The sequence below is a fragment of the Typopeltis vanoorti genome, chromosome 9 (genome assembly GCF_054136105.1).
Source record: "Typopeltis vanoorti isolate ZY-2024b chromosome 9, IOZ_Tvanoo_1.0, whole genome shotgun sequence".
Classification (NCBI taxonomy): Eukaryota; Metazoa; Arthropoda; class Arachnida; order Uropygi; family Thelyphonidae; genus Typopeltis; species Typopeltis vanoorti.
In genome coordinates, this window is record NC_143557.1 from 53661259 (window position 1) to 53675438 (window position 14180).

The 14180-nt window shown below is 37.8% G+C and overlaps 1 protein-coding gene across 1 annotated transcript in view; it reads right to left on the reverse strand.

Annotated features, from left to right (window-relative positions):
- Positions 1-4081: 4081 nt before the first annotated feature.
- Positions 4082-14180, reverse strand: part of LOC150103052 (meiotic recombination protein DMC1 homolog) — a 320619-nt gene continuing 310520 nt past the window's right edge. The window contains exon 14 of the mRNA XM_090397700.1: positions 4082-4289. Within this exon, the coding sequence (XP_090253826.1) occupies positions 4220-4289 (70 nt within the window). The 3' untranslated portion in view covers positions 4082-4219. The remainder of the gene's footprint in view (positions 4290-14180) is intronic.

Here is a 14180-nt window from a genome sequence, read left to right on the forward strand (position 1 = left end):
AAGCTCCATATAAACAACAGACAGTGGCGCATTACGCTAATAGCTTGCATTGCCATCTTTCCATTCCTTTGGGATCTGGGCTAATATATCACTCTCTCTCTCTCTCTCTCTCTCTGTGTGTGTGTGTGTGTGTGTGTTGGATTTACAATTTTTGGACATTACAATTAAATATCCTTTAATTGTAATGTCCAAATATTTAAAGAGACGAAGCAAACACGATAAGCACTATGAACACTCTACTACTTGCGCAAACTCCATATAAACAACAGGTGGCGCATTACGCTATTTGCTCGCATTGCTATCTTTCCATTCCTTTGGGACCTGGGCTAATATATCACTCTGTGTGTGTGTGTGTGTGTGTGTGTGTGTGTGTGTGTGTGTGTGTGTGTGTGTGTGTGTGTGTGTGTGTGTGTGTGTGTGTGTGTGTGTGTGTGTCTTTCAATATATCACTGCGTGTGTCTTGAAGGAATGTTCTAGGAATTAATGGCACCTCTGGCACCAATTTAACATTTAACATGAATCTTGCAACAGGGCAAATAAGACTGAGACTACAAATTATAGGCCAATCTGCCAACTATGTATCTGGAGATGTTCTTAAGGTGTTATAGAAGTTGATGAGAATTAGGATTCAGAAGTGAGTTGATAATAGCAGTATTCATTTTGATAATCAGCATGGGTTTGTTAGGGGGGAGGTCTATTTCAGCAATCTGCATATATATTACAAGGTAGCAAATTAACTCAATAAAGGAGATGTATACAGAGTGGTGTACTTTAATTTTTCAAAGGCTTTTGATAGACTGCAACATGACAAGCTAGTAGTTAAATTGAATCAGATGGAATTAGATAGCAGACTACTCAGTTGGATAGCTGATTGGCTGTCAGAGAGATATCAGCAGGTTTTGGAGTAGTGGTATCTGTATTCTGGAAGGAAAGAGGAAGAGAGGGAGACAAAAGATGAGTTTGCAGGGAGATATAGAGCAAGAACTTGGAAAGAACTGGGAGAAGCACGAAGTAGTCAGATGGAGGTCAGGCCATATATTTCCAATGGAGCAAAGAGGAATAATAAGTAGGTAATTACAGGTATTTACATGGTAGTGAAGTGCATGTTAAGGCTCAGTGGAATGAAAATAGCCCAATAAAAGAATTAAACACAGGTTTAATGGTTCCAATATTTCAACTCTGTCACAGAGATATCATCTGAGACAAAATATGAGAACTGTAATGATGCATATAAACAGTATAAAAGAAAAAAAAAATTAAGCTATTAGACATTAAGACTAAATTCCTAAGATGGACATCCTCTGTGGATGATGTAGGCATCGTTGGTTGTTGGACAGGAGGTTTAAGTACTGTTTATAGTTGTATAAACTTCCCAAATCTTTAGGTGGGAGATAAATTTCAATACAGAGTGTGGCCTTTACCAAAGTGCCAATTACCAATCTTGATACTGTTTGCTGGAATTGCACACGATGCTACTTAAGTATATTTTTAACTACTTTAAAAATAGAAACATGTATTTTTAAAACTTACATGAGATAATCATCTCCACATGCCTCTGGTTTCTACATCTTGTAACTGAGCTTTATATGCCAGTTTTTGGGAGAAAATGTCTATAGCTAATCATGGAACACTGACCTCTTCTTGATGCTTTCCAAGAGGCTCTTCTCAATGGAAAAAAAAAAAAACACACTCGACTCTTGGCATCATCATTTGTGACAATAAAGTAGCTCATGAGTTCAAGGAGTGGTATGATAGACTTTGTGTTTCCTAGGAAAGTCCTCTCACGATGAGTCTCTTGACTCCATGGAGGCCTGAATAATAATAATAATAATAATAATAATAATAATTGGTTTAATCTCTCTTGCATTTTACAGCTCTATTTCATTGCTGAAAGAGAGGCACTAGTGGTAGGAATGCAAAAAATACCTATTTCCATACTATCATAACATGATCTTTTTGGTCTTGGAAAATCAATGTAACTTCTAATTTGGTAATTCTACAAAAAGTTGAAGATCATTCTGCTCTACATTTATTATTATAGTGATATTAAAAGAAATATATTTCTTAATTTTAATTAAACAAAAATGGTGTACACACTGCACTGTGGTGGAAGCCAATTCCAGGGTGCTGAAACTTGAACAGGACACGAACTTGCCAACCAACAGGTTGCAGGTCCGAATCCTGTTATGGGCATGGATGTTTGTGATTGTCTTACCTTGTGTACTGTTATAACCTTTGATATGGTGCAGTATGACTTTTGTTATGCTTGCATAGCAAAGGTCATACTGCACCATATCAAAGGATTCCATCATTATAACAATAAATCATCATCTCCAGAGTAAATGAATTTAAAAAGAAACCCAAATGTCTTTTATTGCCCAAAGGCAGCAGGCAAGGCTGATAAGCCCTATCTTTTTGAATAAAGATGGGTAGCAAAATTCTGTGCTGATTTTCAATGGCATCTGGCCCAAGGCTATCAGTGATTTTCACTGGCAGGCAATTATTGCCATATTGTTTGTGGTCTCTAACTAACTCTGACACTATATGTTATTGTTTGATATAGTTGTAGAGTACAACCTGAATTTTTAGGCAGGAAACTCTACTTGCCTTTACCAAAGGCCAACTAGTTCAGGAACTGGAATAATGTTTGATCAATCACTGGAATCAAATATGATGACAATTATAATCATCATCAGACCCTTCATGCACTCACTGTGAGAGTTCCATTGTCATACACATAACTCTAGTTATCATGTAGACCCTTTTTAACAGAAAGTTCTACATGTTTAGCAACTTAACCAGGTCAAGATTGGATGGTTACTTTTCTCAGATGAAGGCAAAGTAGCTGCCTTGGTTATGATACTATCACCTGTTCCTTTCTCTAATCTATCCCACAACTGAAATCCATCATAATATTTAATCATCATGCTCTCAATGAGGTAATTTGCTTGCAACCCATCTACAGTTTCCTTTGCACTCTCTTGCCTATGGTAGTAATGAATAACATATTTTGTCCTGTTAGCCTCTACACAGATAGCCTCAAAATGCACTATCCTCTATGACCCAATCTTCTTTCTGAAATTCTACTCTTCTTGGTACAATGATAAATTGAGTGGATAGTTTGGGTTTCCTGTGAAGAGTATTCAGACTCCATGGAGGTGCTCATACAATAATAATAGTAATAATGATTTTGCTATTATCAGCAACACTCCTCTATAAGCCTCTACTTATCCTATTCTCTCTGTCCTCTCTGAAAATACGATACTTTTTACATTCTCTTCCTATTCCTATAATTTTACAATCTTTTGTCAAATAAGTCCCAACAAATGCTAGTATTTTTTTTGGCTAAATCATACTAATCAATATGAAAAGCTTACATGAAATGCAATTGTGGTTTTGAGCCTACAACTTCCTTACATCATATAATGATTGCCTTCCCATTCAAAATTTATAACCTAAAAAACTACATTCATCAACAATATACTGAAGGAATTATATATGTACTTTCATATGCCAGCCTGGTTGGCTGAGTGGTTAGCGTATCTGCTCTCCAGCCAAAAGGTTGCAGGTTTGAATGGGCATGGATGTTTGTGATTGTTAAAATACTAGTGGTTGTGGTGGTCAGTAGATAATGTTGGTGTAGATGATGAGGTTTGCTGTAGTTGGTGTATTGAGTGGTGGAAGCAGAGTTGTGGAGTGGGAGCCTTCCCCTCGATGAGTCTTTAGATTCCGTGGAGGTGTCATGTAATAATAATAATAATATAGTACAAAAAAAAGAGATGGCTATGAAGATTTTTGGGCATAGACTCGAATGTGTAAGATCATTCACAAATTAGAATACACATACCTTATTTGAGTTTATTCATTTTGCATCACACTCAGAAATATTTGTGACTTATTTTACAATGTTCAATGTTGTTTACTGAACAGCAGTATTGTACTCTTAAAAAGTGAGGAAAAAAAAAAGCCTTAAAACTTCATTATTTGGAAAGTTTAATCTCTCTTTCTTTCCTTTGTAAAGAGATGGATATGGAGTGTGCTGCAGTTTTTTTTTTTTTTTCCCTAATAAATGACCATTCAATAGTTTTTCATAAATATTTTATTAAAAATACAAAATATGCAAGACAATAAAAATAGACATATATTTATTTATTTGTATTTTAATAAGCCTGCTTTCTTCTTGGATAAAAATAAAATCTTAGTGAGAGTGTTGCATTGTTTATTCTTTGGCATCAGTAATACCCCCTGCAGTGATAGCAAAAGTAGCTTCATTTTCAGGCAAGTCAGGGCTGAAATAATTCAGTTAATTAATAGAGTTCTATGGCACAATCCAATATTCTAATTTTTTTATTTTATTTTATTATTACAGAGTGATATTTTTAACACTTTTAAAATTGTCTCTTTTCACACCTATCTAAAACTTTTATTAGTCATGTAGTCCTGTACAACTTGAAAAGATTTTTCTTGTGAGGGTCTTTGAATGGGATGTATTCATTTGTTTATTTTATAAAAATGGGAGTGTTTTTGTATTTGAAAAATATGTGTAAAACTTTCTTTTTTGCCTTGGTAGTCATTGAGTAATGTATTCTAGTATACAAGGCATATATATTCAAACATATACCAAAGAAAAACTTCCCATGAAATAATCACAAAAATGCATGGTCTGCTACATGCATGACCATGCATTTGGTAAAATTGACTGGTTTATGGTTTTTTGGTGTAAGAATCATCATCATCAAATTACTGACATGTATGCTCAAGGTGTGTACAGGATATGATAGTACTGCATGAAAAATTTACATCATTACTTATTTCTATCTACAGTTTTCCTCCAAATAAGTCTGTTACCTGTCAAGACTCCAACATAATCAGATTGTATATTTCTATCTTCTAAGGTACTTTTTACCATATCAATCCAGCTATATCTTGGTCTTCCTCTGGGTCGTTTTCCTGCCAACCTGCCAAAGAACACTTGTTTTGCTAATCTTTCCTCACCCATTCTGTTTAATTGACCACACCACCTGAGATAAGCTCTGCTAACACATTCCTGGATGCTGACAATATCAAGTTCTTTCCTAATATCCTCATTTTTAATTATTATTATTATTATTATTAAACAAGACCTCATGGAGTCAAAAACTCATCTAGGAGGTCCTTTTATCTCACACACATCTCATCATACCGGGTCTTAAACACATTCAAACTCCTTGCAGACATCACACTCTCAGGCAACGCATTCCAATCATTCACAACTCTGCACGAAAAAAACCTGCCTCTCACTCCCCTACTCACACCCTCTTTATACAGTTTCCAGGCATGACCTCTGGTTCTCCCCTGATCTCCCACTATTCTCTGTAGAACTTCTCCACCATTGATCCTATAACAACCCCTTACCAACTTGTAGGTCTCTATCATATCTCCCCTCTTCCTTCTCTCCACTAGACTCTGCAAATTACATCTTTTCAATCTTTCCTCATACTCGACATTCCAGAGGTCAGAAACTACCTTAGTCAGTCGCCTTTGGACCCTTTCCAACATCTCTTCATCCTTCTGAAAACCAGGTGACCAAATCTGGGCACAATAGTCCATGTGTGGCCTAATCAAAGCCTTATACAATGGAACAAGAATCTCCCTACTTCTACACGTCAGTGTCCTCCTCATCATTCCCAGAAGTCTTTGTGTTGTCTTCACAATTTTGGTGATGTGTCCCCTAAATTTTAGATCCTTATCCACTATCACTCCCAGATCTCTTATTTCCACTACTTCCAACAATATATTCTCACCAAGCATAAATTCTGCATCCCATCTTTGTTTTCCAAATTTTAAAACCTTACATTTGTAACATTGAACTCACATCCCCATTTGCTTGCCCAATCACTCAATTTATTAAAGTCTTCTTGCAAGACCACAACATCTTCACTACTCTTTATGGTTCGTCCCAACTTTGCATCATCTGCAAACAACTGAATATCTCCATCCAAATCTTTGCCAATATCATTAATATACAAGTTAAATAGTAATGGCCCTAAAACAGATCCCTGAGGCACTCCACTAGTGACTTTCCTTTTCCTGGATATTGCACCCCCATACACAACTTGTTGATACCTATCAGATAGCCAGTCTCCAATCCAATGCACTAATCTAATATCCAACCCCATCTGCTCTAGTTTGACTGTCAACTTATCATGAGGTACTCTATCAAAAGCTTTTGCAAAATCCAAATATATTACTGTGTATCCTTCTCCTCTGTCCAAGGAAGCAGTCACTTTATAGTAATAAGTAAGTAGATTACTAAAACACGACCTCCCTTTAGCAAATCCATGCTGTCCATCAAAGATTATACCATTGTTGTCAACCCAACTCTGGATCCTAGTTCTCACAAGCTTCTCCAACAACTTAACCACAACACCTGACACACAGATAGGCCTATAGTTTGATGCTTGAGTTCGATCACCTCCTTTATGAAGTGGCACAATCTTGCCCTCCTTCCACTCTTTAGGGATTTGACCAAGTGCAAGACTCGTATTAAAAAAATATGTCAAGGCAGGTGTCAACTCTCTGGCACATTCCTTCAGAATACGCGGTGATATATTATCAAGTCCCACAGCCTTATTTACATCTAGTTTACTCAACTCCCCAAACACCTCTTCCTCACTTACAGTCAGTCTCTCCTCCCCATCATCAACTGCTCTTAATCTCTCCATGAAGTCACATTCACAAGATTGAAAGATCTTTATGAACTGTTCATTAAGTATCTCCACCACACATTCTGCAACAGCTGTCTTTATACCATTTCCTCCAATCAATGTCATCCTTCCATAATCATTCTTTCTTTTGCTGGCTACATATCGAAAGAACTCCCTAGGATTCTTTTTAGCTTCATTAGCTAACTGCTGTTCATACCTCTCTTTAGCTACTCTCACCAACCAAGTCACCCTCCTTGCCTGGTCTTTGTAGAACTCATGAAATTGGTTACTTCCACTTCTCTTATGCTGCCTCCACAATGCCCTTTTTCTCTGTATTGCATGCTTAATCTCTTTATTCATCCATCTCACACCTAACTTATTTAACCTTCTCACCCGTGGTATACATTTAGACATTGCATCCACTAAATATTTTTTGAAAATCCCCCAAGCTGCATTGATCTCTTTTCCAGCTAACTCCTCATTCCATGCTACACCTGCAAGCTGTCTCCTGAGCTCTTCATAATCACCCCCCTTGTAGATCCACATATACCCTTTTTTCACTGGGGTCCTTGCACTGCTGGCAACCACCCAAGTAATCACCCATGGTCACTTTCACCAATTGGTGGATGATTTGATACCTCATTGATAATTACATCCTCCGATGAGATGACCAAATCCAAGACCCTTAATCCTCTTGTGCCCTCTGTTACATACTGTCTGAGGTAGTTATCCCTCAAAAACTCAAGAAACTCATTTTCTTTACTTCCAGTTGCTATCTCTTCATTCCAGTCTATATTGCCATAATTAAAATCACCCATAATGATCACCCTTTTCTTATTTGCTTGGCTTATTTGACTATACATTTCACTATCACCACCATCCACATTACCAGGTCTATAACAACATCCCACCAAGTATTTGATTCTATTCACCTCTATCTCACATTATATGATATGATATTGCCATTGATGCCATCTGTTCACGCCACTCATCTTTCTCAGGACTCTCATATCTGCAGTCTCTAGTCTTTGGTCAAGTGTTTTACTTCTGACCTAGCTCTCAGATCCATAAGTTAAAATTGGTTTGAACACTGTCTTGTATACAGCTAATTTAGTGTTAAGACTAATTTCTACTCCATATGAATTTATTCAATTGACTTCCTACCATACCAGATTTGTTGATTCTGTTGTCTATTTCCATATTTAATTTACCATCTTCACTAAAAATGGTACCTAAGAAGCTGAAATGTTTTACTTGTTCTATAGGTTCTCCATTCACAATGCAGTTGATATTTTCAATGCTTCTGCATATTTTCATTGTCTTTTTCTTGTTATTGCTAACCTTCATACCATATCTATTACAACAGTTATTCAATTTAGTCAGGGAATCTTGCAGACTTGTAGCGAATTTATTTAGAAGTATCACATCGTCTGCATAAAGCAAAGAACTGAGATTAACATCTCCACTTTTGATATCAGGTTTAATACTAGTAATAATGATTTTGCTATTATCAGCAACACTCCTCTATATAAATTTGTTATATTACCAACAGATAATGAATAACAGAGGGGGATAATGTACATCCTAGTCTGACACCAGATGTTACATTAAACCACTTCTGGTACTTCCTTCAATTCCAACCACTGACTTATAACTCAAATAAAGACTAAGTATCGCTTGATATAATGCCCCATTGACACCATATAACTGTAACGTTTTGAATAGCTTTTCTCTTGAAGCCTTGTGATATGCTTTTTTCAGATCTACAAAACTTAAACACAGATATTTGTTATATTCCCATGATTTCTCAACTATTTGTCGTAAAGTGAAAATCTGATCCTGATGGCCTCTATTTGGAATGAATCCAGCTTGTTCTTCAAGAAGCTTTTCTTCCACAATCCTTCTCAAGCATTTCTCAAGTATACTTGCATAAATCTTACCAGGAACACTCAGTAGAGAAATACCTCTGTAATTCTCACATTCAGTTTTATTTCCCTATTTATATATGGGTACTATGAGAGCTCTACTCCAATCATCGGGAATTCGTCCCTCTGTCCAGGTTTTCTGAACTATGCAGTGCAGCCACTGTAAGACTTTTATACCACCATACTTCAGCATTTCTGGTCGAATATCATCTACTCCTGCTGCTTTTCCACATTTTAAGCCTTTGATGGCTTTTTGTACTTCAAGTATGGATATGTATCCTGACTGCATGCCTGGTCAGTGTTTTTTACCACTGTGCTGTCATCACTGCTTGTTTCATTTAGCAGTTTTTCAAAGTAATTACTCCATACTTATAGGATATCTTTTTCTTCCGTTTTCATGTCACTGTTATCATCTCTAACTCCTTTTACAGCACTCTTTCCTCCATTCCTAAGCTTCTTCAACAACCTCCAGAATATCTTGCCACCTTCTTGATATTTGTTTTCTATGTTCTTACAAAAGTCTTCCCATGACTTCTGTTTAGCTAGTTTTACAGAATGTTTAGCTTTCTTACACTTGTCTCTGTATTCGCTAAGAGCACAAGCTGACTTATTTCCCAGGAACTTTTGATATGCTTTCTTCTTTTCCTTCACTGCCTCTTTAACTTCCTGTATCCACCATGGAGTTCTGATTTTTCTATCCTTGCAGACAACCTCACAACATGCCTCTCTGGCTGAATCAATCAGTGTTTTCTTCAAGTCTTGTCACTGAATCTCTAAGGTTTGGTTCCTGTTCTCAAACTCTTTCATTTTTTCTAAAATAATGTTTGTGTATTTTAGTCTACAGTTCACATCTGAGAGCTGCTCAACTTTTATTCACGTTAAAACTTTCTTACATGTTATTCTTTTCAATATGAAATTCAATTTTATCCTGCTCAAGACTAAATAGTGATCACTTCCAATTTCAAATCCTCTGTACACTCTGGTGTCCTGCACCAGTGGGAAAACATCACTATCAACAATAACATAGTCAATGAGACTTTTCTTATTCCTTGCCTCTTCTCTCCATGTGAATTTGTGCACATTTTTATGTTGGAACATTGTGTTAGTTATAACCAGTCGATGTCCTGAACAGAAATGCAATAGGTATTTGCCATTATAATTAGCTTTGCTCTTTTCTCCAAATTTTCCCAAAATATTTTTGTATGTCTGACAATCTTTTCCTACTCTGCTATTTAGATCCACCAACAAGGACCAGCTTTTAATTTTTCATTGTGTCAGTTGCTTTCTTTAAAAGCCTCATCTAGGGTGGAAATGCAAGGAGCAAATACTGACAGTAGTTTTGAAGCAGTATGGTGTGAAGTGGAGGTGGACAGGATGAAATGTTTAGTAGGTGTTAAAACAGACCTGGCAATGTGTGTATACATCATAGATATCATGCAGTCTGTCTGAGTGTCTGATAACATCTGCCTGGGTGTATATGGCTTGGCTAGACAGGTAAAAATTTCATTCTGCTCTCATGTAAAGTACTGGCACTCCACCAGAATATTACCAATGGTAAGATGCATATTGCATTTTTAACGCACATATGAGTCATGAGCCCTCAGTATATAAGAATGTATAAGATGACCGTGACCTATGCAGAGCCTAGAAAGAACAACTTTTCTCTTCTTTTTCTACATTGACTAGAATGTCCATGCTTAATTTCATATGATTTGTTTGTCAGTGCTTCCTGCCATGATGACTGCCACTGAGCAATTAGCTTTGATGTTATAAACTGTTGGTAGTAGTATGTATATATGGTATTGTCAAACAGTATATGGAAAATGCATCTGCTTATCTAGCAGCATCTGCTGACTCATTTCCCTTAATTTCAATGTGGTTGGGAATCCAGCACAACCAAACATCAAAATTAATGGGTTTTCATTTTGTACTACAGGTGTAATACCTCATACAGCACTGGATGAGGATTATGCATAGTAGAGGAGATGGCCTGTAAAGAGCTCAATGTGTCTGTGGAAATCCAGCAGAATACAATATTGTCATGTTCTTATAAAGGCACACTTTTGGTAGTGGTTTTCTTTTATATGCACAAGTGCAAGCTGAATGGCATGCAACTCTGCTGTATAATTACTGCAATCAGGTGAGATCTGGTTAGAGATAGCAATGTTAGTAAACATAGCAGTACAGCCAATACATATATCAATTCTTGACCATCAGTATAGATGGGCATGAAATGAGAGTGGGCTGCTCTGTGTACATTAAACAACTACAGGTGGACAGATGATAAAGTATGAGACTTGCAGTTGATAAAGTGAGAGGTTGGATGGAGTGCAAACCTGTCATGGAGGGATGCGTTATGTTTGGTGTAGGTAATGTTGTTAACATTCATGCCAACAGCTTGTAGCCTCTTTAACACACATACCAAAAGGATGTATGGCAGTCTGACGTGTAATATTGAGCTTCCCAATGCACAGAAAAGAGACTAGTCCATGTAGGATGGTCTGGAAGAGATTATTATTATTATTATTATTATTTCGGGCAACTCCAAGGAGTCGACAGACTCATTGAGGGAGGCCCTAACATCATGTCAAGAACAACAATTCAACATTCACACAGTATCTATCATACCTCGCCTTGAACTCATTCACAGTCATAGCACCCACAACAGACTCTGGCAGCTTATTCCACTCATTCACCACTCTCCAAGTAACAAACCTAGCTCTAACACCCCTGCTAACCACATTCTTGCCCAGCTTCCATGTATGGCCCCTAGTCCTCCCACCACTAGTCCTATTCTCAAAAATATCTTCTGGATTAGTCTTATAGAACCCTTCAGTAATTTAAATGTCTCAATCATATCACCCCTTTTCCACCTATCAACCAATTTTTGCAACCCACAAATCTTCAACCTGTTCTCATACGGTTCATTCCATAGACCTGCTATCATCTTGGTCACTCGTCTCTGGATACTCTCCACCTCCTCCCCATCAAGAAGAAACCCTGGCACCCATATCTGGGCACAGTAGTCTAGATGGGGTCTTATCAAGGCTCGATACAGAGGAACAATAACTTGTTTCTCTCTGCTTCTTAAAGTATTTTTCAGCAACCAAGTGATTTGATGAGCTGATTTAGCCACTTTTGCGATGTGCCCCCTAAACTTCAACTCCCTATCCACCAACACTCCCAAATCCCTGGCCTCATCAATCTCCTGGAGTATGGTTCCACCAATGTGATATACTGCTGCTAATCTTTTCACCCCAAAATCCTGTGCACTCACTATTGCTCTACCCAACTTTGCATCATCAGCAAAGAAGTGAACACTTCCTCTCAGATCCTCTCCTATATCGTTAATGAACAAATTGAAAAGTAGTGGTCCAAGAACAGAACCCTGCAGCAGACCACTAGTGACAAACCGTCTTTTGGACTCTACTCCTGAATAAACCACTCTCTGATATCTCTCCATCAGCCATCCTCCTATCCATCTCACCAACCCTTTATCCATCCCCATATGCTGCAGTTTACTGATTAGAGATTCATGTGGTATCCTGTCAAAGACCTTAGCAAGGTCCAGTAGAATCACTGTAAACCCATTACCCTTATCCAGTTCAGCCGTCACTGTGTTATAAAACGTGAGCAAGTTACTAAGGCATGATCTACCCTTCACAAAACCATGTCGTCCCCCATACAGTATCCCATTTTCATCTATCCAATCCTGTATTCTTCTCTTGACTAATTTCTCCAAGACCTTGACAACTATTTCTGATATGCTAATCGGTCGGTAATTTACAACAGCAGTCTTGGAACCTCCTTTATCTAGTGGAACTATTTTCCCCTCTTTCCACCCCTCGAGACTAACCCAGACCCGAGACTCAAATTAAACAAAATGGTCAAGGGTACTGATAATTCTTTAGCCGCTTCACATATGACATGAGCTGGTATACCATCCAATCCCACAGATGTATTGACATTGAGGTTTTGTAATAGACTACTCACCTCCACTTCATTCACCACAATTCCCGTATAATCTATATTACTGCAATGTCACCACCTGAATGATATATTCTTGCAAAGTGCTCGCTCAGTAATTCAACTATATCAACTGATTCGGTTACCTGCCTACCATCGGCATTCTTTAAAATCATTCTGCCGTATACATTTTTCCTTTTACTTGCAACATATCGAAAAAACTGCTTGTGATTCTATTTAGCCGGCATGGCTAATGTTCTTTCATAATCCGTTTTTGCTTTTCTTATTACACTCGTTACCCTTCTGGCCTGCGCTTTATACCATTCATGTGCCTCCCAGTCACCTTTCTCCTTAAATTCCCTCCATAGTAGTTTCTTTTTTTGCAGCTCAAGCTTAATGGTGTTATTCAACCATTTAACTCCTACTTGATTTATTACTCGAACTCTAAGTATACAGTCAGCCATTGCCTCATGCAAACACTTCCTAACTGCCTTCCATGCACTATCAACATCTAGCCCTTGCAGTTTTACATGCAATGGCACTGAATCAATCAAACTCCTAAGCTTGTCATACTTACCAGCCTGATAATTCCACATGTACCCTGTCTTAATTGTAAATTCCACACCTTTAGCCATCTCCCAAGTCAAGACCCTATGATCACTCTTGCCAATTGGCGGCAACGTGGTCATATTCGTTACAGCCAAACTCTCAGATGCAATTACTAGGTCAAGCACTCTGACCCCTAGTATTTTCCATTACATGCTGTCACAGATAGTTATCCCTTAATAACTGCATAAAATCCAATTCCTTCCTCCTATGTGTCCTCTCTTCCTTCCACTCAATGCTACCATAGTTGAAATCACCTGTAATAATTACCCTCCTTCCACTCATTTCTTCTATTTGCTTATGCATACTATCTCCACCATCTATTCCATCACCTGGTCTATAGCAGCAACCTAACTGTATATTTTGTTCTGCTAGTTTCAATCTCACTCCAAATAGCCTAATGTGCTATTTTCTGTATCCTGCAGTTCCACTTCTATTCTCCTTGGCTGTAGTTCATCAGCTATCATCAATAACACTCCTCCCCCCCATTTTAATCTCCCTCTCACTCCTGAACACACCATACTCCTCACATTCAATCCCACTATATATCATCTTCTGTCAGCCATGTTTCACTAATGCCAATAACCTGTGGCCTGGAAGTGTCAACCAAGGCCAAAAATTCTTCCTTCTTGTTCTTAATACTTCTAGCATTAGTATACATGAATTGCAAAAGCCCATTTATCCCATCCCTATTTTGATACCTTATACTAACTATCCCATTCTGATTCATGGTCTTTCGTACTCACTTGGGCACATTACACACATTCATACACCCAACTGTCTCCCTAAAGTCTGCATATCTACTTCCCCTCCCCCTTAATAACTCTAGTTTCCCTGATTCTGCACATTCACTTCCACTACATTTGACAACACCTTTTCAAGTCTCCGTACACCAAATCCATTCAAATGTAAACCATCCATCTTATATAAATCCTTTCGCCCATCGAACTCACTCCACACATCCACAAATTCCACACCACTCGTCATGCATAATTCA